A 25,976-nucleotide genomic window follows, 5' to 3' on the forward strand; every position below is an offset into this window, starting at 1 on the left:
GCTTCCCCGGCTGCCTGCATGTATCGATGAACGCACCGCAGAGCTGTTTGATGTCCCGCCGTTTGTGTAGACGGCCAGACGCTTTGTCCGTCGCCATGTCCCAGTGACAAAGCCAGGCAGCGCACGACGGCCTGAGTCAGGGCGGGGCTGATGGGGGCGTTTGGTATGCACGGTAGAACGCTCTGCTAGCGTGGCTCGGCAAGTTCGAAAAACTAAAGGCCGCGACCCCATATAACTTCCCTCGACCACCCGCAGCCCGCACACACTCCCCTTGGAACCAGCCAAAATCCATCCGTCGACCTCGCCCACACCAGTGACTGCCACTGGCAACAGCACCCGCCCACTCTGCCCTATCCGCCCAACCGCCTGCTCGTCGCCCGCCCGCGACCTGCCTGAACCGCCACCTCGACGTCCGCCTCCAGGCCCCAAGCACCAACCGCACCTCAGAGTCGCCCACGACAACAGGAGTATATGTATTCGCGCCAACGCTACGCCTTCCGAGTCGAACCTCCCCCCAAACTGCAAAAATTTCGCTGTATGCGGATACCAAGCAGCATCATCCACCAAACCAACGGCTAATCCACTGCCCCTCCTGACCCCGAGTCGCACACACACACCCAACCCACACGTACTAGAGACTGCTTCTGCGCATGTCTCTTTCGGCCCTCGTCAACATAGCTGATCCGACCCCGTTCGCCCGCCCGCCGCACCACCATTAACCACCCCCTCGCCCAGTCCCCGCACCACCGTCGCCATGGCTACCGTCAACATCCGCCGCGATGTCACCGACCCCTTCTACCGCTACAAGATGGAGCGCATCCAGTCCAAGATTGAAGGCAAGGGCAACGGCATCAAGACCGTCATCGTCAACCTGAGCAGCGTCGCTCAGTCCCTCGCCCGCCCGCCCGCTCACGTCATCAAGTACTTTGGCTTCGAGCTGGGCGCCCAGACCAACACGAGCCCCAACGACGACCGTTGGATCATCAACGGCGCCCACGACGCCAGCAAGCTCCAGGACTACCTCGACGGTTTCATCTCCAAGTTCGTCCTCTGCAAGAAGTGCAAGAACCCCGAGACCGACGTGCACATCAAAGATGGCAACATCACGCTCGACTGCAAGGCTTGCGGAAAGATTTCCGACGTAGATCCCCGCCTCAAGCTCAGCTCCTTCATCCTGAAGAACGAACCCAAGAAGGGCAAGAAGGACAAGTCCAGCAAGAAGGCTGAGCGCCGTGCCCGCAAGGAGGCTGAAGCCCGCGGCGAGGCTACCTCCCCCGACGGCGGCAGTCCCGGTGACAGCGCTGAGGAGAACGGTGACGATGGTGACATGGCACTCGAGGCCGGCAGCGACGACGAGCTGACCCGCCAGATCAACGAGGGCGCCAAGGAGATTGACGAGGAGGATGCCAAGGAAGTTGAGTGGTCCATCGACACCTCGGAGGCCGCCATCAGGGCTCGTGCCCAGGACCTTCCCGACGACCTCAAGCGTGCCCTTGTCATTGAGGATGACGACGAGGGCGGCTCCAGCTACGACACTTTCGGCAAGTGGATCATCGACACTGGCGCGGAGAAGGGCGGTGTTGAGAAGCTTGACAACGTCGACATCTACGTCAAGGCCAAGGAGCTCGGCATCGAAACCAAGCACCGCACACTTACCGTCATTCCCCAGACCCTCTTCACCGAGAAGATCGTCAAGCAGATGGATGGCCGTGCTCCCATGCTCAAGAAGATGATCACCTCGGACAAGCATGAGAAGGCTTTCCTTGGTGGCATTGAGCGCTTTGTCGGCAACGACAAGCCCGAGCTCATCCCTCAGGTCTCGGCCATCCTGTTGAAGGTGTACGAGAACGACCTCGTCTCGGAAGACCAGCTCAAGGGCTGGTGCTCCAAGGCCAGCAAAAAGTATGTCGACCTCAAGGTCAGCAAGTCTGTCCGCAAGTCGGCCGAGCAGTTCAAGGAGTGGCTGGAGAATGCGGACAGCGACGACGAGGATTCCGAGTAGAACCTCGACTGCAGCGACACGTGCATGGTAATAGTACGCGGAATGTCCAACTGTTGTCAGTCATTACCTTTGGTCTTGCTTGTCTTGTTTTGATTTGTTTTAGACGGCGTGTAGGTAACTCTACTCCTGTTTCCGACACACGTTTGGGCCAGTCGCGATGACAGCCTCGTATTCTTCTCCCCTCTAGATAGCCTACTAAAGAAACTTTGCTCTCGCACCACCTCGCTTCAGTGACCTGCATTGCTCTACACGAGCCCCACTTGCCGTTCGCCGTTGTCATCTCCTTCCACCAGGTGCTCGGGCCCATCACTACTATGCGCCCGAAGTTTCTGCATGCACTGTGGCGAGCGCATTGGATTTGTGACAGTAGTTCCATCCGGGCTGGTGGATGCAGCTGCATGCCCCACCCCAATGATCGATCTTCGCTAAAGCCATGCAATCTCACCACGTAGTCTTGCCTCCGGTCCATTCATGATCAAATCCCTCAGCCTTTTTCACATTCAGCATGCACGATAACGCACGAAAAAGCAACATCGGGATTCGCCTAGTCTCAGCACGCGTGCATCGACATGCTCTCGCACCGGCCATCTCCACAAGGGTACATTAGTCTCCGAGGCTTAACCCCACCCAGGCAAGAACAAGCGGAGCTCCCATGCTCTGGACAGCAGGCCATGCACACTTTTTTCACCACCGCGCATGGTGGCCGGAGCGAGGGACGCGACTGGCGAGAACGAACGAGGGCAGCCCTCGTTGTTTAAAATGTGGCGGACCCCCACTTGGGGAATGAGTTGCAACCTCTCGCAGCCGCCAAATCGTACGCAACTGTACACCACCGTGAGCGACTTCTGGAGTTTTGCGCTCACGTCAATTGCGAAAAGCTCCACTTCACCACGCCGAGTCTCACGATCTTGCCGACAGGCTTTCGATAGCAGTGTCAAGCCTGTGCGCTCAGTTCCCGCGCTTTCGAATCCTCCAGGATCAAGAGAGGGGTCATGAATCCGATTCAAGCTTACCCTGCTGATGGCGTGGTCGTTCAAGATGCGCATCACGGTCATTACGCGCCCGAGGCAGCTCATGACAAAACCGGTGCTGGCACATATGTGACATCTGAGAATGAGTCGCATAACGGTGCGGCCGGGAATGAGGTTCTAGAACGCGATGCGCAGACCAAAGGACGCTGGTTCCAATACCTCAAGACGAAACAATTCTGGATCACGTTGGTCCTTGGGCAGGGTATGCACCAAACACGCCATTTTCGGATGTTCGAAATGTAGACTGACAAGGTATTACTTCCAGTCCTCGCTCTCTGCATCACCGGTACAAATACATTATCGTCTCTGCTCGCGGAAGAGGGTACATCGATACCCGCCTTCCAGTCCTTCTTCAACTACGTCCTCCTCAACATAATCTACACATCGTATACCCTCTACAAGTACGGCTTCAAGAAATGGGGGCGAGTCGTCATAAAAGACGGCTGGCGGTTCTTTATCCTCGCCTTCATGGATGTCGAGGGCAACTACTTCATCGTTCTGGCCTATCGTTACGTAGGTTCCTGTCCGTTCTCTCGCGTAGACTTGCATGCTGACACACGACTAGACTACCATCCTTAGCGCCCAATTGATCAACTTCTGGGCTATCGCCGTTGTCGTAATAATTTCCTTCTTCTTCCTCAAGGTCCGCTACCACTACACGCAAATTTTCGGCATCCTTCTGTGCATCGGCGGTCTAGGCGTAATCTTCGGCTCCGATCACATCACCGGTACCAACAACTTTGGCGCTACGGACCAAGTCAAAGGCGATCTTTTTGCGCTTCTAGGCGCCACTTTCTACGGTCTGTCCAACGTATTTGAAGAGTGGCTGGTATCCGAACGGCCGCTGTATGAGGTTGTTGGCCAACTTGCTTTCTGGGGCATGTTCATCAACGGTACGCAAGCGGGTATCTTCGACCGCGCCGCCTTCCGCAGTGCGACTTGGAACGCCAAGGTTGGAGGCTACCTTACCGGATACACACTCATACTTTCCCTCTTCTACTCCCTTGCACCGGTCCTGTTCCGTCTCAGCTCCGCTGCATTTTTCAACATCTCCCTTCTCACAGGAAGCTTCTGGGGTGTGGCGATTGGCGTCAAGGTCTTCGGACTGAACATTCACTGGATGTACCCCATCGCCTTTGTCCTCATTATTATTGGACAGGTGATCTACTTTCTGCGACAGAGTATGGTCGGTGAGGCGTTGAAGCCATGGTTGGGCAAGGATCAGGAAAGAGGCCATGCAGGTGTGGGTACGGCGAAGAAGAGGGTCGAGAGGCCTGAGGCTATTGTCTAGGAGTAGATTCCATGACGGCAACGCCAAAGGGATGATGTCGGCATTGCTCATAAGATCTACTAAACTTACGAACCCTAATGAAAGACTCCGATAGTAAATGCTGGTCTTCTTAGTCGTCTCCATCGGCGAAGAAGACATGTAAACTCAATATCTCAACCGATCTAGCAGCTACGAGATGGGCATCCTCCGTCCAGACCACCTTCGTCTATCAGCCCATCCTACCGACCAGTTGCGATGCGCAGTGAAACATTCCGTTGTGATGACGAAGTAGCCGTGGCTCAATTGCGCCGCACACTTGACCCTGAGGTTCTGCTCATGATCCCTTGTTGTCGTAGCTCCAATCGGGTATAATTGGTGCAAAGAGCCTATTCGGAATACGAATAGAAGCCAGCCGTTGCTTGAGGTTAGGTAGCAAGTCATATAGGCCAGATGAAAATGCGTATGAGTTATCAACGAAACTCGCTCTTCTACCGTATGATTAGAAGCTCGTGCGTGAGGGAGATGCTAAGCCACCGCGCTTCTCACACAACGACCAGTTTTCCTTTCTCACAAGTCCAAGAACTCGCCAATCTCTCTTTCTGCCGATTGGAAAAGCCGGAACCTGATTTCAAGAATGAAGGAAAGGAAGACGCCAGCCTCGACCCAGAATGCAAAAGTCGCAAAGTTCTTCCATGCAGTCCAACAAATGACATACGCGGTTGTTATTCCGAAGCCAGCAATGGCTGCGCTTGCAATCGGGGTTGTTGATAACCAACCCTTGTCCGAAGCTGTCAAGATGAGATAACTGACTGCGAATGCTTCTAGCGGCAAAAACGCCATGACGAGGCAGGTGAAGTCGTCGTTGACTGGTAACGAGGGTGACACGTAGGCAATGGCGCCTGTTATGATCCAGCAGGCTAGATTTCCTGTAAATGCAAGAAGAATGGTACCGGCAGTCGGTTTGTGTGGAGATTCGTGTATGCGATGCGTTTGAGATCCGGCTGCGCCGTCTGCCTTGGTTGTAGTTGGAGGGCCTGCAACTTTTACATTGCTCATGGTGACGGAAAATGGTGAACTGTTTCTTTGAGAGGTTACGCTTGAATTTGCTTTACAGCGATTCGTTTTACGGTCTTTGGGACTTTCTTGGTTTGAATTTGCATGTAAGATGACGAACGCCAGGCCGTCACGTTCGTCTGGGTCGGATCGCACGGCATATCAGCAAATCAAAGGCATCGTTCTTCAATCTCAGATTCTTGAATTCGGCCTCTGAGTAATGTCACATGTGCACGAACACATTTAGTGACTGTACTGCATTTGCGTGGAGCAGAGGCAGTTGAAGCTCGTGCCTAGGTAGTATTCGTTACTAGCCTGTCTTGGCTGACGCCACTTATCACCTGCACCAGCCACTTTCCAACCTTACTTCATCTATACTCTTCCTCAGCAAGCATTAAACCATCCTGCTCTATCCGTGGCAGCTCTCAACCTAAATATATACAAATCTCGCAGATCATGTCTTCGCGCGGTCTTCCCGACGTCTTGATGCAAAAGGTCGACGATTATGTCGATTCGCTGGCGCCTCAGATCCAGCCCCGCATCGCCTCCGAACTTGAAGTCTTCCAACAAAAGACCATCGACAGTCTGGAAACCCAGGTTGTAGACGCTTTTCGTTCACTGTTCGGTAAAGACAGGCCGTCTTCGGCGGATGGCAGCCGATCGGGTCCTTGGAACCTCAATGACGCAGCACCCGACGCCTATGGTGGACAGTCATTGCCTTTTGCGGATGAAATCGCCAAGTTGACGCGTAGCTTCGGTCAGATTTCTGATGAAGCGGGCGGGGATTTGCGCGATATATTCGATCTTACGGAGGGGAACCGAGGAGGCCCAGAGCAGTCTCGATCTGTAGACGGGGATTTCTCGTCTGGAGCTCGAGGTTTCCTTTCATCGGCTCTGAATGTCGTGCAAGATCATTTCGACGAAAGAGGGTCAAAGGGTGGTCAGTCCTTTGAGATTGGGGGTCTCCTCGGCATGATCAGTAGCACAATCAAAGACGCATCTCAGAACCCCGAGGAGAAGGCGAGACTTATCAGCCCAGAGATCAAGCAGACAGTTGGTGACAAGTTACGTCAACAGCACGCGCCTCTCGCTGAGCAGTTCACCCGCATAGCTCTGGAACACATCAAGCGCTGGCTTCGTGGAAACACAAGCACGCGCGACTTGGGTGATGGTGCGAAAGCCGAAATTGCCGAACAGGTGGGCGACCTGGTAAAGGGCCTTGGAAATTTGTTCGGGAGCAAAAAGAGCAGCAATGAGGAGACTTCGAGAGGCTTTGATGACTCTAGTCGTGATGGCGAGAGCAGTAGTGGTGGAGGCTTCTCCCGCGTCATCAGTGACAAGCTCAGCACTGGTCTCGCCAAAGTCCACCGAGAAGTGAGTAATATCACTGTACGAAATTTGTGTGGGAAAGATACTGACATGACACACTCATCTTTAGGTTCGCTTGGAGTTCCGCAAGATCCTCGGAGCAATCGAGAAACAACTATTCGAATTGTTACCTGATCAATTCCAACGTCCACTCGAGAAGATACTAGGAGGAAATCCTTTCGATTCACAGCTCGACCGCGACGCGTCCGGTCCAGCAGATCGCGGGTTTGGAGATGACATCAAGTCCAAATTGCTCTCCAAGATCCGTGCTTTGGTACAAAAGGTACAAGAGACACTTCGAGAAAGCATACTGGGTGTAGTCAATGGTGGTCATCGCAAGTTTGAGCGTCAGAGCTGGGTCTTCGTGCAGGGCATGGTAGAACAGAAAGTACAGAGGTACCTGCCAGACGTCAAGATCAACGTCCCAGACGATATCGGAAACGAGAACGTAAGCGTCGGATCTCCGACTGCGAACACAAGCATGGGAGGAGGGTACCAACCTCCGTCGCAACCGCCACACAGTGACCATGGTCCAGCCCCCCCGTCTGGCAGTTACAGTGGACAGGAACATGTGCCGCAGGGATACAACAACCCCCCACAGTACCAGAGCCATGATCAATACCGAGAGGAGCCTAGACGCGAGTACCAAGATCATCAGGCGTCACAATACCCACCGCCTCAAGACTATCGACCCGAGCATCACGGGCCACCTCATGAAGGCTATGCTCCTCAGCAATATCAACCACCTCAACATCACCGCCCTGAATCATATCCATCTCAGGACTACCGATCTGAGCACCATGCCCCACCTACACAGGGTTACCATCAAGGACCTCCAGACTATCGTTCGGAGCAGTACCCACCATCCCAACAAGGCTACCCTCAACAAGAGTATTCTCAGCGTGACTACCGCGGTGACGGGTATCGGAGGCAGGACTATTAAAAGAGTCGCGTAGGGGCACTGAGCCATGTCAAGCGTAGAAGGTACAGGTGTTAGCTTGCGCGACTTCTTCCACGACTATACCTACGATTAGATAGACATCAATTATAAAGCCATCGATGACTTCCCGTCTGTAGTTCCCGGGCAGATGTATGTAAGCGTAAGATGTATGACTAGGACTGCGATATCTTTTCGGTAATCGTAAAAGCCGAATTCCGGCTGAAGATTCCTGGATTACGTCGCAGATACGACTACTATAATAACTAAGCGCTACCAACAACTCCATAAATGCAGGCCCAAAGAGATCCGTGGTATCATATATCTGTTCCTCCCAACAATCCGTACGCCTGAATGATCCATCCCTTGTAGTCCCCTTATGAGGACGATGACGCAGAATCTTCAGCAGAGGGCGAAAGCGAGGCTCCACCGGCCCGAAGAGCTTTCAGCGCAACGTCAACTTCAGTAGTCGCCATTTTCTGCCATTTCTCCCGCGTGTCTTGATCCGCCAACGCATCAGCACCAGCTTCACCAACCTTTTCGTATAGCAAACGTGATACGTCGCGATTGACGTCGGTATACTCCTGTTTCGTGACTTCTTTCTTCAGGTAAATGGGTTTTAACACAGCTGTAACCATGCGCTGCAGTTCGGCTTTGGTAGAATACGAGAGGGTCGGCCGGCTAGGCGACGAGTCCTTCGAGCGAGGGGGGCTGCTGAGGCCGACAGAGCGATGCGCGAGTGTGCGACGTCCGGGGCGGTCGTCGTCTGCAGGGGAATACGGCGAGTAGGTTGGCGACAATTGCTGGTCCTGTTGTACAGGTGATGTGGTGCGAGTAAGATTAAGAGGCGGCGGTGTGGACATGCCGGGAGGTTTCTGGTAGACCGGCGACAGACCTGGGGAGGAATGTTGGGGAGAACAAGCGCGCTCCACGATGATGCGCCGGGGCTGTGGGGCGGCGATCTCCTTGTCGCGCTCGGCAAACCGGTCGACCTCGACCTCCTGAAGCAACGATTGCAGAAAACCAGGCGCGGGAGTTGAACTCTCACCGGTTGGAACTGCAGGGGGCGATGATGCAGCAGCAGGAGCGTGCGTGCTAGCCACTGTGTTGCGGCGTGCGGCTGCCGACGATGACTCTCCGTTGTCCAGGTGCATACGGGTTCGAGGGCGCTTGAGCTTGCGTTCTGGCTTCTGCTCGCGAGGCTCAGAATCGGCAGGGGAGGAGTCGATGGACTTGCGTTTGCGGCCTCTTCGGCTACTGGTGCTCGCTACGCTGGGGGCAGGACGTGCGTCACCTTGGGCTAGCTGCTCGCGCGCCTTCTCGAATTGGTTCCACGCCCGCAGTTCTTCCTGTGACTCTGGATCTTTCGGTGTCTTTGGTGGCTCGCGATGAAGCGTTCGATTCGTCGGTCGTGTAGCGGCGTTGGAGTTGCGGCGTCGACCGGTTACAACATTGTCAGTGGCGATTTGGAAGCGAGTGCCGGCTCCGGCCTGTCGTGCGACTCGCATGCGCTGCTCCCATCTACGGTCATCGCGTCGCGTGGCATCTGACTGGTTCTCAGACTGTTCTTCCTCGTCAAAGGGGAACTCGATGTCAAACTGCAATCGGTCCCAGACGCTCTGCCAGACGCCCACCCATTCGTCAGGGGCATGATTGTGACGCGGCACACGGCTCCGGCCGTTGATCCAGGCAGCGGGACCTCGTACTGCAGGTCGTCGTCGAGACGCGGCTTCCAGCAGACTAGGATTCTCAACACAGCCCTGGCAATACCAGGGCCCGCGAGATGGCATCCGGTCGAGTCCAGCACAGAAGACATGGCAGAGTTGTTCGCAGCTATGGCAGTACATGAGCTGCGATGCGTCGCCGAATTCATCACAGACCATGCATGCATCGTAGCTTCCGTCATCCTCCAGTATGTAGTCGTCGTCGATGATCATGGACGGATCGATATCGGCGACTTGCTGCTTGTCTTGCACGGCGTACTCGGATAGTTTGGGTCCTGGTGAGTTGTTAGTCGAAATTCCATGTCGATAGAGCCACCTTGTGCGGCAAGACATTGTAGGTTTGGGTAGAGGTCATGCTGAGCTTGACTGACCATTTAGCCAGTAGCTAGGCTACTATCAGCCAACAATAGCAGCGTCACAACCGCAGGGCTCCGTAGCATCCAGGACTGACATACCTCCAACGCGCGCGCTGAGCTCGACCATGTTGAAACTGGCTCGACATATAGGGCAACTGTTCGCTCGTTCGACCCAGGGCTTGAGGCACTCGTTGTGCAGATCGTGGCCGCATGGCAGTAAATGTGCGACCAAATCGTCCTCCTTGGTAGACTCTACGGCCGCCATCTTATCCTTGGCATGTGATTGGAGGTCGACATCAGCGCCATCCTCAAGCGGCTTGGTCGCCAGCGATGATGCGGTGGCGGTAGGGCCGTCGTCGAGGGGGACGAGATCGCCGAGGCAGACTATACACGTCTCGGCCATTGGTGTGATGCTTGGAAGTGAAAGAGCGGAAGTACTCGTCGACGCGATTCATAAGTTGGGAAGATGATCAAGTCGAGAGAGCGGGGACTGTGGTTTAAGTAGCGGACGCTAGTGGCTTGGCCTGCAGCCACACTCCTAGGCAGTCGCAACCAACCCCGGAAACCCGTGATGTTTGCCAGGAAGAGGATGCCCGAGTGGAGACTAGTGGCGCCTTTGGTAGTGTAGAATGCGTGACGAGATCCAAAGCTGCTGCGGGCGGGCAGATGCTAGATGATCAGTCATTCTTCGCGCTTACCTTACCACGTGTTCGGGACCCGAAGGAGCAGTCCAGATGACTTGCGATGTCACCGAGTGGTTACCTATGGTGTAAATATGTTTCAGTTCAACCGCTTCGCTCTCTCTTCAACTCTTGATTGTGTCAGATGCGCTTGTGGTATATACGGAAGGCGCGCTTAGCCTCAAGTTACTCGCATCGGTTTCCGTCTCGCGTCTATGGGGCATTCTGAAGTGGGAAGTCCGCGCATACAAGGCCGGACGGACTGGAGATCTGGACAATCTTGTCTTCGCGAGAAGACGTCACTATGGAATACACTGACAAGATAACGACAGCTGCCGAATCTGGTGTTGATGGGCCGAACAATGTGTCTGCAGCGCAAGCTCCCTCGGCGTATGGTGACGTGCAGCGCTACCAATGCCAGCCCTTGTATATTCGATACTGCGTTGGAAGACGACTCGAAAGGTCCGCTTTTGTATGGACAAAGTAAAGCAATGTAACGGGTCTTGTATTTCTACGTGTAGCGCCTCGGGCGACCTTGTAGGCGCCGGACGAGGATACCGCGCGACGCGGGCGATGTGAGTTCGCGGTATGTTTGCGGCGGCTTTCTGCATGTAGCTACCATCATCTTGAATCCTGGTGTCAGGTCTTCCTGTGAGGTTTGCATATTAGCGACACTGCGAGAAACGTGGGTGTCGCAGAAAGCAGACCGCTTCATCTGCACTGTCGCGCTCCTCCACCCGGCTTCTCTGCCTTCATTGCCCGATCCAGAGAGATGACTCAGTCGTGCGATTGGAGTACAACAACTTGTGTGGAGGCCGAAAAGCCATTCAAGGATAGCGGTGAGGAATACAATTCATCGGCGTGGAGGGGCATTGCTCAAATTCAGCGTCTGTTGCCAAGGCGCTTAGAATATTTCGAGAATAGTGCATGTCCACATCGTGATCTATGTAAAGGCTTACTCTGTACGTGGTATCGTTAGCTGACGATCATTTTGATCTTGAACTGTATTGTAGTGCAACACTCGCGATGCAGCCTTCCTTCTTATGAGGCGTACTGCGAGCGGTGCAGATATTGTATCTACCGCGCACGCCGGCGCCTGCCTCGGCATGACCGCAGGCATCCAAAAGAAGGGTCTTGTCCGAGTCGCGTAGTATTCAATGATTAGGAATTTCCCCTAGCTGCACCCCGATTGACGTTTTCCTGTCTCCTCGTCTCTTCTTTGCTCAATCACACACCCTCATCAGGATGGCTCAAGAATCGCGACAGTATGAGCTAATCTTGCTGGGAGCAACCGGATATACCGGAAAACTCGTTGCGGAATGGGTGACTACCCATCTGCCGGATGATCTCAAGTGGGCTGTTGCTGGACGCAATGCGAAGAAACTTCAAGCTGTAGTCGACGAATTGACGAAGCTAAAGCCAGATCGCAAGCAGCCAGGTATGTGGCGACAGAATCTGCGTTACAAATATGTGACGGACAAAATCTGAGACGGGTCAGCTAACGAGACCTAGCTATCGAGACATGCGAGCTCGAGCGTCAACAGCTAGAAACGCTTGTTAAGAAGACAAAGCTCATCATCACGACGGTGGGCCCCTTCATGCACTATGGCGAGCCTGTCCTTGCCGCCTGTGTGAACAACGGCACACACTATCTAGACTCCACTGGTGAGGTGCCATGGATCTACGACATGGTTGCCAAATACGATGAGCTTGCAAAGAAGAACAAGACCATAGTCATCCCCGAGTGTGGTCTCGACTCTGTTCCTGCAGACATCATGGCGTACGTCCTCGCTCGCGAGGTGCGCAAGCGCTACGACGCACCCTGCGAGCGCGCCATCATGACACTCTACGACTTCAAATCTGGAATCAGTGGTGGAACATCCCTTACTATGCTGGAACTCTTCAAGAAATATTCACTCAGTCATCTCGGAAAGTCGATGCACCCATACTCGCTTTCGCCGGTTAGCGCAGACAACGTCGTCGCAGCACCGTCGGGAAGCTTTCCATACAGTCTTTTCGGTCTACAAAGTATTCCTGAGCTTGGAGGCATCCAGACAACTGGACTCATGGCAAGCGTCGATGTATGCATTGCACATCGCTCGTGGGGTCTGTACCAGTCTTCGGGTGACGACACCCTGCAATATGGTCCCAAATTCCGGTTCAACGAGTACGCGCGTGCTCCCAGCTTCTTTGTTGGGCTAGCACAGAAGGTCGTTCTTACTTCAGTCGCCGTCCTGCTTGCCATACCAGTAACACGCTGGTTGTTGGAACCCGTCTTCAAGATGGTCATCCCAAGCCCAGGCCAAGGACCGTCGAAAGAGAGCATGAAGGATGACTTCATGCACTACCGTGGCGTTGGCACCACTGGGGACGGAAAGAAGGTGATTGCCAACCTCGAGGTCGCACATGGTGGGTATGTTGCCACGGCGATGACACTCAGTGCCGCCGCCTTAGTCGTTCTCCGAGGCAGGCTAGAGGACAGCGAGGCGGGTAAGCTAGGAGGTGGCATTCTTACACCCGCAACACTGGGAGATGAGTACGTGAAGACACTGAATGACTTTGGCATGAAGATCAGAGTGGACAAGTAAGATGTTGAGCGGGACTTTGGCCAACAATTGATCTCCAATATCCAATCTACGAAAAGTTCATTTGAACACAGCATGTACGAAACGAGCAGATCACTTGCTTTGATCGTAACCTTACTGCACGTGGCTTCATCATACATCATCCCTGGTCTTCTCATCAAAGTGTCACGAGAGCGATGATGTCAATGAAAAATACGTTTAGCTAGTCTTGACGATGTACTCAGCTTGCTAATCAAGATCAATTATGCAAAATGACTGGACCTATTCCTCTCACTTCCAATGCACCTACTCTCTCGACTATTGTTGTTTCCGTCTTCAGGTGACTGCCTCAGCAAATACACAGTAGAGGCGTGATAGCTAAGCTATAGTCCCCTATTGCTGGGTTGTCGTTGATCGCTGCTTCGATTCCCCAACCCCTCTATAGTGGATAGTGGAACGACAATGCATTAAACGGTACGATGGAATCTCCCCTTCTCGGGGGCTCAAAGAAGTTGCCCGATTGTGTTCTGCCAGCCCCTCCAGAAAGTCTCCAACACCAGTCCAGCGGCTACTTGGCCAAAAGCGTTTGGTTGAGGGTCAAATGGTAATTCCTGGTGCTGATGTAAGAAAGTGCTCGCGTATTAAACGCAAGGATCGCTCGTCCTCGTCCGCTACGCCTCCTCTCTGATCTACCGTCCACATCCAACAGAGTAGACGCCAATAGCCCAGTGTGCTCATGACCCGCTGTGTGTGTCTTCCTTCTTGGTTGTACCATCTTCCTTCTGCCTCGCACCACCGGGTCCCTGCTTAGCCAAGGCTTCAATCATCTCCGCAACCGCAAGGGCCTTTGTCCGGTTCGCTTCTTCATCTGCGGGGTCTGAGAGGGTGTCGAGGCCGCCGAACAGCCAGAGTTCTTGTAAATCGCGGATGAGGGTGGAGATGCCTTGTGTCGTTCGGATCTACGCACTGTTAGCCCAGCCCCGCTGCGTTGGGAAAGCTGGCGTGCGGTATGGAAGCTTGCGACGCACCAAGGCAGCACTTTGTTCTCTAATGACCAGCTCCCTTTGTGCAGACGTTGCATAGTCCAATGCCGGCGGAAACTCGGTTCGTGTGTCGTCTTCCGAGTAGTCGGTCGCATCCTGCATCTTCACGGCGCGAAGAATGGTGGAGAGGTAGCCGTCGCCGCCCCATGGGTCATCTTTCCGGTTGTCGACAATGGAAGTGCATAGTGCCTCGGTCTTTGCTGCAAGAGGGTTAGCATGCGCTTGACGGGCTCTCGTGTGTCTGCATCTCCATAGCGTATATGGCACATACCGAGAAGTGCCTCTTTCGTCCGCTCTGAAGGGTTCATAGCGGGGCTGCAGGTGTGTCTGGCGCTCTGAGTTGCGGAGTTTCGGGAGTGACCTCCAGCCCGATCAAAGGGCTTATCGATAGCTAGCTCGCACAACTTGTGCTATGCAAACTTGGCTGCCGGCCCTGCATTCGACTTGATCCAAGCATGCGATCGCCACGGTGATCAACACGGGGGGCTTCAAGTCCCAGGGTCCGAGAGTGAAGATCACAGTCTCGCGACCCAAAACCTCGGCGTCGCGTCACGCTATTGATCAACCCGGGGCATGACGTCCTTCAAAGGGGCCCCGTGTGTCGCCAATCTGGGACCGAAGCATTTAACCATTTATCCCCGATGATACAATGGACCCGGTACCTGGTAGTATCGCGCCATGTCAAATCGAGTCCCAGGTGTCTGTTCACCCAAGGCATATACCTGGCCATGACGGCGACGTCGAAAGCTTCAGCGGCTCGTCACAAATTGGCTGACAATTTGTCAACGAGTCGTGCATGGGCATTTTGACGAGTTGGAAGCCCGCGGACAAAGTTGGGTTTAGACGTTCCGTGGACGTTCGGCCGTTCGCGTAATCGAAACCATCGTTACCAGCACGGATGATCGTCAGGAACGGCCGCCATACCCGTCTCCACCTGACGCCCGCTTGTGCTACAGGTCTTGTGTATCGTGCCGTCGTCGTCGTCGAGTCTTCGAGCAAAGCAGACATCTCACACATGGTCTGCTATCACGCAAGCTGAGAGTCTGAGACGGTCCGTCTCATTCATGGCCCGTGAACTGGGCCGCAGATAGCGACCCTGCATCCGAAAGCCACGTTCCTGGTTCAATGGCTGGCTGCCTAGGCGGTAGACCCGGGAACGCCGCACCTTATCGCGCAGCGACCACCTTCCACTAGCCTGTTTGACACGGACAATGTCCGATTTCTTGTTAGAGGGCCAACGGAGCGCCGACTACTGCAATACACTGTATTGCTGACCAGGTTCGGAACTTGTCCCGTCTGTGGCTTGCGCCTTGCATGCGTCGCGCATGTATCACTTCCAGCCATGTGGGTCTGCATCGATAACATGCTTGGGATGCATCGAAGAATCCGAGCGAGGCCTATGTTTGCCGAAACAGAGACGAGTCGACGCAGCGTGCGAAAGAAGCCATGTCATAAGATTGTCGTGATTGCTACTGGCAGCTATCTACGTGGATGTGTAAAATTTGCGGTGGACCATGCTCACTAATGTCGTGTGCTGAAACACTTGCAAAAACGCCAGGACTCCTGCGTCATTTGTGCTCCTTTAAACGCTCAAATCCTTCCCAGTCGTGATATAAGAATGAAATAGTTTAGAGGAGTAAGATGTCGGCCCCAAGCGCTGTATTGCCAAAACGCCTTGGCCGATGTAAAATCACGCTAAAATGCAAGGTGCAGAGGTTCTCCAATAGGTCGAAAAATGGAGCCTTTGTGGTCAAAGCAATCAAACTTGCAGCACTCATACAGAGCACAGTATGCTGCGTCGGGAAAGGGTGTGCCATGAGCTGCGGCTCTTGGCACGCTGTGACGTAGGCCGCGAGTTGGGAGCAGAAGGTTGAGGCAAAGTCTGGTGTTCAGATATGTGTTTTCGCTTGACCAAAGTGGCTTTTGCAGGTTGTGGGTTGACGACGCGTACGATCTCGTCGTTATCGTCGTCGTCTTTGGACTCTTCAGACTTGGATGTGCCTGTCGCGAACATGAGCAGTTGAGCGTTGAATCAATTAGGGCTGCTTACGAGAAGAGGCTGAAGTACGTCTGGAAGTGTGAGAAGACGTTTCCGCCGAGTCTGCACCTAGGATTAGCGGGTTTGTTAACCATCAATGCCGTATTGCTTACCGTCTGGAGAAGAAACATTGGATAAAGGACTCCGTCGTTTGGTCATGGAAGACCTACTGCTCGCAGTCTGGCGCGGTCGTGGACGATAAGTCGCAGCAGGTGGGAATGCTGGTAGAGTGGGTACTGGCGGTATGTTGTCCGAAAGATGCAAAGGCTGGCCTGACATGGGTGGACCGCGTCCTCTAACACGGTTTTGCTCATCAATTTCCATGGACAGTCGCCGAATCACCGCGTCTATGGAAAGGCCCTCACGGCTCTTGGGTCTGTGGTTGACGGTACGAGTAGGGTTCGGTGTTACGCCGCTCCTGGCGCGCAAGGCTGGGTGTATGAGGTCGGACGAGTGGTCGAGTTTCCGTCGTACTGCTTCGGGCAGCGGTTGAGAGGCGGTTCTACTCCTTCTTGCGGCTTTGATCCGAGCCTGTAATTCTTCAGCGGCGACCAATTTGGGGTTCGCAGCAGGCGCATCCTCGTGTGCCAAAGGCTTGGAAAAATTGGTAAAGGGCGCGGACGTGGGTCTCGGAGGCTTTATCGTAGCAATGGGGTCTTTTTGGTTGAATGCTGCTGGTATGCTCCTGTGTTTCATGGACGTGGACATTATTGGTAGTTGGTGATGAACGGGGTGCAAATGTATTAGGATCCAAGTCGAAGGGGTTTGCGGAAGGTGTTTGGCTTCTGGGGTAGCGTAATCTATAATGGATAATTATGATTTCCCAACAGTCGGGGCGGGAGAGGCACTTGCGTAGCGTGGGAACTGGGTTTCTGTCAATGCGCCGTTGCTTCTAGCGCTTCAGATGCAGATCCCTCTGTGAGGCGCAGCTGGTGAAACTCGAAAAGGCTAGCAGGCGTTGATAAACAATCCCAAGTTGCTTTAGCGACCGCCGACACAGCTCAGCTTCGTATAGGAGCACTTGAGCCTGGCCTCTCCAAATGCCACGGACTAACGAATGCGGCAATGGTCGCGGAACATGGCGCAACGTGTGCCATTGGTGATTGGCCTCCCGCGCTATCATCCCCAAACCCTGGAAGACTATGGCTAGACCATTGCCGATGCACCTACGTGTGCCGTGTCTATAGTTAGTAGTGTCGAGGCTCGTAGGATATATGACGAGGCGTCTGCCTAGGCAATGGTTCATCGAGTTGTTCGCAACGGTGACGGCTCGCGCAGTGCCATGGGCTCCCACGACGCACTGTGGCATTGGGATGGGCGCCGGGGGACGTTTGAAGGTGGGCGGGCGGCCAGCTATGGAGAAGCGCGTCCCGCAGCATGCATACTTGTGGCTGTCAGCTCTGCAGCTCGTGCACCACTTTCGCTATGGAAGGACGCATGTACAGCAAGTCGAGACTCTCGGATGCCAGCCCAGATAAGTCCAGGTAGACGCGCTGTGCATCTACCGGGAGTGGATCGTACGAGCCTTGCTTGTGAGGTAGTGGCGTGCGCGGCGAAGAGCCCCCGCCTCGTGGCATCGCAGGCCAAATGGCAATGGACAGCCCGGTCGCAGTGAGAGACAGCGATGGTTGTCTGACCATGGTGCCTTCCTCTATAGTCATCCCCTCGCTTATCCACCCAGTGCACCGCCAACGGCACGTGACGAATGGGTAGCCCCAGAGCTGCCTGCCTGCCTGTCTGCCTACGTATTCAGGCAGGTAGCCCTGGAGACGAGGGCACAGAGCCAGTCGGGCAGGTGCGTGTGAAGGGCCATGGGCGTAGGTTGCGAGGGGTGGTGCGGCGTCTGGTGGAGCTGTGGGTGCCAAGCTGATTGCGTCAGTGAAGCCGGCGTGGGCAAGCGCGCATCTCAGCGGGCGCCGTCATACGAGGCGAAAGCTGCACTCCTTCACACCAAGGCTGGCAACGGGTCGGGCGACTGCATACCGGATTACTACCCCGCAACACACACCTCGCAGACCGCGCCCACACATCGCCGCGCTCGCCAGGGTTCCGCGTGGTGGTTACCTGCCCAGGCACGCACTGGCATTGCGCTCCAAGCAGCTAGTGGCCAAGGCCCTGTGCGCTCTCCCGCCTTCGTTTTGCGACCCACGACGCGACAAAGTGTTCCGAGGCTGATCTCCATCACCCTGCCCCGTCACCGCGCCATCGCGTTGTACCATCGACTGCTGCGCGCGCCGGGCCTGCCCCATCCACGCCCTTCTTGTCGCGTTCCCGAGCTCTGCGATAGCCCGCAAGCGCCGCCGCGCCTCCTAATCGTCATCCGCCAGCACAACACGCAGCCGCCCCAATCGCCCACCCCCGACCTCCGCCCCATCCACCGCCAATTGTCCGCTGCACACTGCGCAAACGATCGCGACCGCCCGCCTGCCTCCGGAGGGTACACGCCCTAGCCGGAGAGTGTCGACACGCCGCCGCCGGTTATGGCAAACGTCGCTCCGCCGCCTGCGAGCGAACGAAAGCGCGTCAAGGTCTACGAACTCAAGAACAACGACTGGTTCGACAGAGGCACCGGCTTCTGCAAGGGCGTCGTCGCCAGCGTACGTTCCCCCACATGATCCGCGAGGCACCCTCACAGTTGGCGCACTTGTCGCGGTATCTGGCCCAACAGGCGTTCCAGGCTAACTTGTGCGACCGCAGCAGGAGGAAGCGAGGATCGTGGTCCTCTCCGAGGACGACCAGTCGCGACAACTCCTCGAGACGCGCATCTCCAAAGACGACGGCTACCAGAAACAGCAGGGTATGCGCCTGTCCGCGCCCATGGCATCGCAGCAGCTAAACATGTGCAGACACGCTCATTGTATGGACCGAGCAAAATGGCACCGACATGGCCCTCAGCTTCCAGGAGCCCGAGGGCTGTGCTAGCATATGGTGAGCCGCGTGTGCCTTTCCGAGTCCACGTCGTATGCTGACGCAGAACAGGGACTTTGTCAATGAAGTTCAATCGCGGCTGCAAGCCCTCGCTCAGGGTACGTGACATGAATCGTCCCCAGCTTCCAGCAAGCTAATGCTGACACAGACGATGGTCTTTCAGACGACATCGATCACATCAGTCCCATCCTACTTCCCAGTCCCGACCTCGGCAACCTCCACGAAATCGAGAACCACATGCGCGCTGCAAATTCGACGCCCGGCGGCCGCGAAGCCTTGGCCAAGTTCATACTCGCCCAAGATTATATACCAAAACTCATCCCCTTGGTGGATATGGCCGAAGACCTCGAAAGCGTGTCAGACCTCCATCGACTGTGCAGCATCGTAAAGATGCTTATCTTGCTCAACGATACCGCCATTATTGAATACGTCGTAACAGACCCGGTGGTTCTGGGTGTCGTTGGGGCTCTGGAATGTGAGTTTCGGCCCCCGCGACCTCTCACATGGCTTGCTGACATTGCGCAGACGACCCGGATTTTCCTCTGCACAAAGCCAACCATCGACAATATCTCGCTGATGAATCCAAGTTCAAGGAAGTCGTACGGATAGAAGACGAAAACATCAAACGGAAAATACATTACACGTACCGACTCCAATACCTCAAAGACGTGGTTCTTGCGCGCATCCTCGACGATCCTACTTTCAGCGTTCTGAACTCCCTCATCTTCTTTCACCAGGTCGACATCGTCCAGCATCTCCAAGCGAACGGCCCATTCTTGAAAGAGCTTTTCAGCATTTTCTCCCCCAAAGAGCAGAACTTGTCGAGGAAGAAGGACGCCGTCTTGTTCATCCAGCAATGCTGCGCAATTGCGAAGAGCTTGCAAGCCAACGTTAGGGCACAGCTATATCAGAACTTCATCAGCAGTGGCTTGCTGGAAGTGATACAATTTGCGCTCAAGCACCAGGACGCTTCAGTTCGCGTAGCAGGAACCGACATACTGGTGTCTCTGATCGACCACGATGCCTTGATGGTGCGAAGTTACATCTTCAAGGCCATTCAGGAAAAGTCAAAACCGCTCACCGATACCTTGATCGAGTTACTTCTCATTGAGGTAGACCTTGGGGTCAAAGCGCAGATGGCTGATGCGATCAAGATCCTCCTTGACCCCAATGCCAACTCAGCTTCCATAGAAGCCCTCGGGCGGACGAACAGCGACTTCCTGGCCAAAATGAGGGGGCAACTGCCATCTATACCCCAAACAGACTCCTTCATACAGAACTTCTATGACGAGTCTGCGAGGAAGTTGTTCCAGCCTCTCAAGGATCTTGAGGGCCGAGAGTCGAGTAAGTGTGATTGTTCGTCCCCTTGTGATTCAAACTAACATGCTGCAGTGGATGACTTATCCATGCAAGAAGTATCGCTTTACGCCCATTTAGTCGAGGTTCTGTGCTTCTTCATCCGTCAACATTCTTTCCGTAGCAAATACTTCATTCTATCAGAAGGTCTGGCAGTGCGGGTTGCCCAGCTCATGGGTTGCCCAGAGAAGCATCTGAAGCTTAGTGAGTCCCCCTACATCGATATGATGGCTTCCACTAACGGGTTCTAGCCGCTCTCAAGTACTTCCGCACTGTTCTCGGCTTTCACGATGAGACGCACAACCGCCAGATCATCCAGCACGAGCTGTTTGAACCGATCTTGAAGATACTATACGAGACCATGCCGCGCGATAATCTCCTCAACTCGGCGTGCTTGGAGTTGTTTGAATTCATCAGGCGCGAGAACATCAAGATGATTGTTCAGCATCTTGTCGAGACATATAGAGAAAGATTACAGGAGATTACGTACGTGGATACGTTCCAAAACCTGATACTCAAGTATGATCAGAACCATGAGCCGGTAACGACCCAAGAGATGGACAATTCCTTTACGAGTGTGGATAGCGACACACCTGCACGACATGCCGCGGCTGTCAATGGTGGCAAGTGGGGCCAAGGCCTGAAAGATGCAGACCCAGATGAGGAGGCATATTTCAACACATCAGACGATGAGGATGATCATTTGTCTGGGGCCGGAAAGTTGGCCATGAATGGCGCATCGCCAGTGCGACCCCTCGTCAACTATCCAGATGATGATGCCGACGATGCCGATATGGACGACCTCGCCACCGATATGCCCGCCTCCGCTCACAAAATGTCGACAACCCAGTTGCCAGAAGGAAGTACATCCCCCAACTCGACCTCCGCAGGATCGCCACCAGAACGGATATCGGAGAAGCGCCGTAGAGAGGAGGACGAAGAGGACGAACTCCTCGCAAGCATATCCACCTCTGCTGGGCCAAAGCGACGCGCTTCCACATCTAGTAACGCCAGTTCTGGAAGTTTGCGGAGTTTGCGTCGGAAGTCGCCTAATGTCAACTCTGGCAAAGATGGTGGCACGCCAAAGAAGATATCGTTATCGATACCACTCAAGAGCAGTGGTGAAGGTGGCGAAAGCGGATAGTATGGCATGCCTCCTCCGCGATAGAGTAACCAGTATTCGAGTATGTGGAGGAAGTCTGGATTTTTGCTCTACAGCAAGCCTTAAAATAACCCAAAAGATACCCATTGGAAACTCGATAAACAAGAACGACGTTGCATGAAAGGGGTTGTACGAGGTTTTGCTTCTTCATGCAAATGGTTCCGATCTGGTAGCGGCATTGCGAAGGTGTAATTATTAGGCGTTCAATGTCTTGACCATTCCGGCGTGGGGGTTTGGAACGGCCACGATGGAATGATGCAGCGCAGCGTGTCGTATTGTCAGCGTGCGTTCAGGTGTTGGATTTTCTTGTGCATGATCGAAGGTATCCGGCCTGTGTATTATAACTCGTTTTCGTGCGGGAATGTCAACTCGTATGCAAGTCATCAATCATCCGTGCTGAACGTGAAGAAATGGGATTTTCACAACAATGCGCAAACGTGTCACAAGCATAAAATAGCATGGCGTGACGCATGCAAACGTCCGTACCTCTGCGGCTGAATCACGTTCTGTTGTTTCCGCTAGCGCCGCTCGCAAGCCCGCGTGCAACTAATGCAACATCCCACGTCTAACCTTCATACAGCTTGCATTTCGGCTTCACGATCAAGCTCTCAGTGCCCGAAGCTTTTCCAATACCCAGACACGTCGTGCGATGCCGGACCAACGCTCTTCTACCAAGCCGAACAATACGACATCGATGGAAAACTCAGCTACGCACAACATCAACGTCTCCGAAATGCCACCTAAACCACCAACTCTGACTCTCATTCTTGCAGCCACACCGAGTCTCGGAATTGGAAGCGGTGGAGCCTTGCCATGGCCGCAGCTGAAAAAAGAGATGGGATTCTTTGCGCGAGTCACGAAGCGTACATCGCCTTCAGCGTCCACGGCGAGCATCAAGAAAGTAAACGCTGTGCTCATGGGTCGCAAGACGTGGGAGAGCATACCCCCCAAGTTTCGGCCTCTGAAAGATCGCCTAAACATCGTCGTTACGTCGAAGCCAGAAGAGTTCAAGAGTAAATTAGACAAGAATACGGAGGTCGAAGGACCAATGGTCTGCTCCAGTGTGTTGGATGCGATAGCACAGCTCGAGAAGCAGGATGATAGCAGACTCCAAGGCTCAGCGATAGAGCTGGATAAGGTTTTTGTTATTGGCGGAGCAACTATATACGAAACGGCGCTTCAACTTCCGCAGACAAAACGAGTTCTCCTCACAAAGATAAAGAAAGAATTCGAGTGCGACACATTTTTCCCTGTCAATCTGGGAGAGACGACAATTTGGAGGAACGCGAGCAGAGAGGAAGTGCAGGCATTCACTGGAGAGGAAATCCAAGAGGGTGGGATTGAGGAGCAGGGTGTCGAATTTGAGTTCTGCATGTACGAGCGGGAGTGAGTCAATTAGAGTGAAAGAGCAGCAAACAAATATGATTCAACGGAATGATTCACATTTCATGGTCGTGCCCAACGTGAGGAAGGCGCGACGGAGGAGGCGCTCTCACCTCCACCCTGCCACGTCATAGCAATCGATTGTTCGCCTTAGGCCCTTCCACCCATCAATCTCTCCTGTTCCCCGGATCAAACTCTACCCGCAACCAGCATGTCAAAGCAAGATCCACCCATGCAGTCCGTATGGCAAGAGCTATGGCGGGGAAGTACGTTATCCAAAGCGACTGGCACAACACCCACTGACTCTGAACCCCAGATCTCCCTCTCTACCTAGCCATGAATCTCTCGACGACAGCCAACATCGCACTCGTTACTCTGCTCCTCGTCGCCATCTTTTCCATCGCTTTTGAGATCGCCCGCATCTGGCTATCCCGTCGCACCCGTCAGACGCATAGCTACGTTCTCGTCGACGACACCGTCGGGATCTCACCGCCGAATTCAGGACCAGTATCCTTGTTGGCACGCACCAACCGTGGTCCCCGCTCGATCGTTTATGCCAAGGCAATCCTGCATGCTGTCCTCTTTCTCGGCGTACAGGCAGTTCTCACTCTCCTCGTTGTCCAGATTGCGCGCCTCATAGCATCTACTTTCGCCACCGACCGCCGTCTTCGCAAGCAATGCGACCGTTTAGCGCAGAGGGGGCTCGAGTGCCCGGCTGCAACACGCTATCACAATGTCCTGAACGTTACGGTTGCCCTTGGTCTGTTTTGCTTGATCCGAGGTCTTCAATTGCACGCAGAACTGCCGACCCGCCCATCTCAGAACAGCAACTACAGCAACGGCTTCCTGACCCTCCAAGACACATGCCGAAGGACGATGCAGAAGGTGCTTGCAGCGCCCATTGCCGTGGTCATCCTACACTCCCGTGTGCCGGCGGATGAGCTGTGGAAGCACGCCAGACTGATTCTTGTTCAGATTGCTGTGTCTGTCTGCATCTTCCTTTGTGGCAACATTCTCTGTCTGATTGCCGCGTTTCCGGTGAGTTTTTTCCGTCAGTTGACATGCAACTATCAAAGCGGCTAACCAGGTCTAGGATATACATGGTACTATAATCGCATTGGAGAAGTCAGGGCTCACTGGAAAGACGGAGGTGTAAAGACGACCTCTAAATAGGAGCTCTGAGGCATATCGATTGCTGCAGTACGGCATGGTGTGTGAACTACACGTATAAAAGTTTATATTGTGGAAACGAAACCAAGTCAGGCCTAGCTCGTGTTCTGCTAGACCCTGAAGCAGTGGATTGATACGGAACGTCGGAGATTTCCATAATACAAGAGAGTTCGAAGCCGTAGAGATAGGAACGGGACACATGCCATCTTCGTATTAAGCGGATCATTCTCATCGCATATCACACCAAGTCAAAATCTGACGAGGTGCAGGTAGCGCCTGACCGTGAAGTACCAAGACATGTTCTTCAACATCCTCAAGTACATTCCAGTACATCTCCAATCCAGCGTTCTGCCCCGTCTTCCATGCAACCTGCGTGTACCCACATACCCAGCCCACTCAAGCCATGACAAGATCGTAAGCCGCCTTGCCGCTCATAAGCACCATGGCATAGTGCGCAATCATCCACAGCGCGCCATAGTACCTCCCCTTGCCACCATCCTCGCCACTCCTGGTGTAACCCACCGCGTAAACCACGCGATTCACACTCCACACTGCGCCCAATACCGCCGCCGCAACAGGATATCTCAGTCCGCTGATGAGCATGGCGCCGAGGGCGGTGACGTGGTTCTCGTTGAAGTTCTGGTGCGCGCGCTGCGCCGAGTTGAAGGCCAGCATTGCGGCTTTGGATTGCGGCGACGCGGTTTGCACTTGTTCGTACGAGGCGTATTCGTAGGGGTAGGGGATCTTGGCTGCTTTGCGGAAGCCGCCGACGCGGCCGCCGTGCCAGGCGCCGACGAAGAAGGTGGAGACGCAGGCGGCGAGGACGAGACTGTGTGTGTGTGGATTAGTTTGTGGGTGGGCTTTGGTGAGGGGTCGTGGAAGGGAATGCATTGAGGTTTCTGCCGTTTCATTTGAACGTACCTGTACTCGCTGGGAATCTGGATAATCGCCATTCTGATCGTTGATGTAGTAGTCGAGCCGAGGGAAGTCGTGTTGTTGTGTCGTCTTCAGTTGCGAGATGCGTGGAAGATATTCCGTAGAAGCGCCGTCCGCCTATGTTTTATACTTTTGTCGACGTCTTCCTGTATGTTGTCTAGCGTGATACTGTGTTCTCTTGACTTGGGCAGACGCAATGTGTCTCCAGTTGTTTGCGACGCGGACGAGTTTCAGCGGAAGATAATCCGCAATCGGCGCAATTTCTCGCCGACGGCGTCCCGCAGGTGCTACCAGTATGCGACAACATGGCTGCCTGCATTGCTGAGTCGTACCGCTGATATCTTGTCGAGGGTACAGTCGTATTTAGAGAGCGGGAAGAAGGATGTGATCAGCCATGGACGAACATGCACGGATGCGCTGCCTGGGTGAGGTAAAAGGTGAAGGCTGATTTGGCGGGTGAGCATGTGTAGTTCATCAGCACGCCTGACCTCGTCAACTGATCCTCGCCATGCGCATGAGTTGTTGCCCACCGGCCGCATGTGGGTATACGAGGACTTGTGGACGTCAGAAATTGGGCGGGTAGAGGACTTGACATTGGTAGAATACCATTGATTGATACACTGGGGAGCTGGCGGATATATATCGTGGGGTGGAGATTACTAAACTACAAAGTGCTCCCTTCCGTCATCCCGCCCCGGAATGGCGACTTTACATTGATTGCAATCGTCAAAGGGAGATCGCGCAAGGGATACCTGGCTTGCTAGTACCTAGTCTGGGCTTGCTCCGTCAAATCATGGTGGTAGATCATGTTGCCCACGCATTCTCCTCCGCAACCCAGTGTATGCACGTCGCCAGAACGTTTAGATCTTTGCTTGACGGGATATGTATATATAACACCATGTTGGATAATTGAGCGCTGAACTACACACATTGACACACATAATGAAGAAGCAAGGTATCTTATGTATGTATGTT

General features: G+C 54.1%; 9 protein-coding genes across 9 annotated transcripts; 6 read left to right on the forward strand and 3 right to left on the reverse strand.

Moving 5' to 3' along the window:
• Window positions 1–754: 754 nt before the first annotated feature.
• On the forward strand, window positions 755–2,002 carry J4E88_007692 (uncharacterized protein; the record flags this gene model as incomplete). The annotated part of the gene is made up of 1 exon (XM_049401308.1): window positions 755–2,002. One exon carries the CDS (start codon window positions 755–757, stop codon window positions 2,000–2,002), a length of 1,248 nt encoding a protein of 415 aa, XP_049252992.1.
• Window positions 2,003–2,994: 992 nt separating this feature from the next.
• On the forward strand, window positions 2,995–4,324 carry J4E88_007693 (uncharacterized protein; the record flags this gene model as incomplete). Its single annotated transcript, XM_049401309.1, has 3 exons — window positions 2,995–3,235; window positions 3,299–3,546; window positions 3,599–4,324. The coding sequence occupies 3 exons, from the start codon at window positions 2,995–2,997 to the stop codon at window positions 4,322–4,324; spliced, it is 1,215 nt and encodes a 404-aa protein (XP_049252993.1).
• Window positions 4,325–5,812: 1,488 nt separating this feature from the next.
• J4E88_007694 (uncharacterized protein) lies at window positions 5,813–7,680 on the forward strand (the record flags this gene model as incomplete). The annotated part of the gene is made up of 3 exons (XM_049401310.1): window positions 5,813–6,730; window positions 6,795–7,172; window positions 7,261–7,680. The coding sequence occupies 3 exons, from the start codon at window positions 5,813–5,815 to the stop codon at window positions 7,678–7,680; spliced, it is 1,716 nt and encodes a 571-aa protein (XP_049252994.1).
• A 358-nt stretch (window positions 7,681–8,038) lies between these two features.
• Window positions 8,039–10,144, reverse strand: J4E88_007695 (uncharacterized protein; the record flags this gene model as incomplete). Its single annotated transcript, XM_049401311.1, has 2 exons — window positions 8,039–9,660; window positions 9,841–10,144. 2 exons carry the CDS (start codon window positions 10,142–10,144, stop codon window positions 8,039–8,041), a joined length of 1,926 nt encoding a protein of 641 aa, XP_049252995.1.
• Window positions 10,145–11,666: 1,522 nt separating this feature from the next.
• J4E88_007696 (uncharacterized protein) lies at window positions 11,667–13,009 on the forward strand (the record flags this gene model as incomplete). Its single annotated transcript, XM_049401312.1, has 2 exons — window positions 11,667–11,859; window positions 11,934–13,009. 2 exons carry the CDS (start codon window positions 11,667–11,669, stop codon window positions 13,007–13,009), a joined length of 1,269 nt encoding a protein of 422 aa, XP_049252996.1.
• Window positions 13,010–13,719: 710 nt separating this feature from the next.
• On the reverse strand, window positions 13,720–14,336 carry J4E88_007697 (uncharacterized protein; the record flags this gene model as incomplete). Its single annotated transcript, XM_049401313.1, has 3 exons — window positions 13,720–13,944; window positions 14,014–14,228; window positions 14,300–14,336. The coding sequence occupies 3 exons, from the start codon at window positions 14,334–14,336 to the stop codon at window positions 13,720–13,722; spliced, it is 477 nt and encodes a 158-aa protein (XP_049252997.1).
• A 4,210-nt stretch (window positions 14,337–18,546) lies between these two features.
• Window positions 18,547–21,494, forward strand: J4E88_007698 (uncharacterized protein; the record flags this gene model as incomplete). Its single annotated transcript, XM_049401314.1, has 8 exons — window positions 18,547–18,663; window positions 18,764–18,863; window positions 18,913–18,994; window positions 19,046–19,092; window positions 19,143–19,469; window positions 19,520–20,338; window positions 20,387–20,554; window positions 20,602–21,494. The coding sequence occupies 8 exons, from the start codon at window positions 18,547–18,549 to the stop codon at window positions 21,492–21,494; spliced, it is 2,553 nt and encodes an 850-aa protein (XP_049252998.1).
• Window positions 21,495–22,161: 667 nt separating this feature from the next.
• Window positions 22,162–24,051, forward strand: J4E88_007699 (uncharacterized protein; the record flags this gene model as incomplete). The annotated part of the gene is made up of 4 exons (XM_049401315.1): window positions 22,162–22,898; window positions 23,106–23,161; window positions 23,212–23,933; window positions 23,989–24,051. 4 exons carry the CDS (start codon window positions 22,162–22,164, stop codon window positions 24,049–24,051), a joined length of 1,578 nt encoding a protein of 525 aa, XP_049252999.1.
• Window positions 24,052–24,461: 410 nt separating this feature from the next.
• J4E88_007700 (uncharacterized protein) lies at window positions 24,462–25,018 on the reverse strand (the record flags this gene model as incomplete). The annotated part of the gene is made up of 2 exons (XM_049401316.1): window positions 24,462–24,894; window positions 24,987–25,018. 2 exons carry the CDS (start codon window positions 25,016–25,018, stop codon window positions 24,462–24,464), a joined length of 465 nt encoding a protein of 154 aa, XP_049253000.1.
• Between the last annotated feature and the right edge of the window lie 958 nt (window positions 25,019–25,976).

This window comes from Alternaria novae-zelandiae (genome assembly GCF_023758075.1).
Source record: "Alternaria novae-zelandiae strain BMP 2774 chromosome Unknown scaffold_16, whole genome shotgun sequence".
Lineage (NCBI taxonomy): Eukaryota > Fungi > Ascomycota > Dothideomycetes > Pleosporales > Pleosporaceae > Alternaria > Alternaria novae-zelandiae.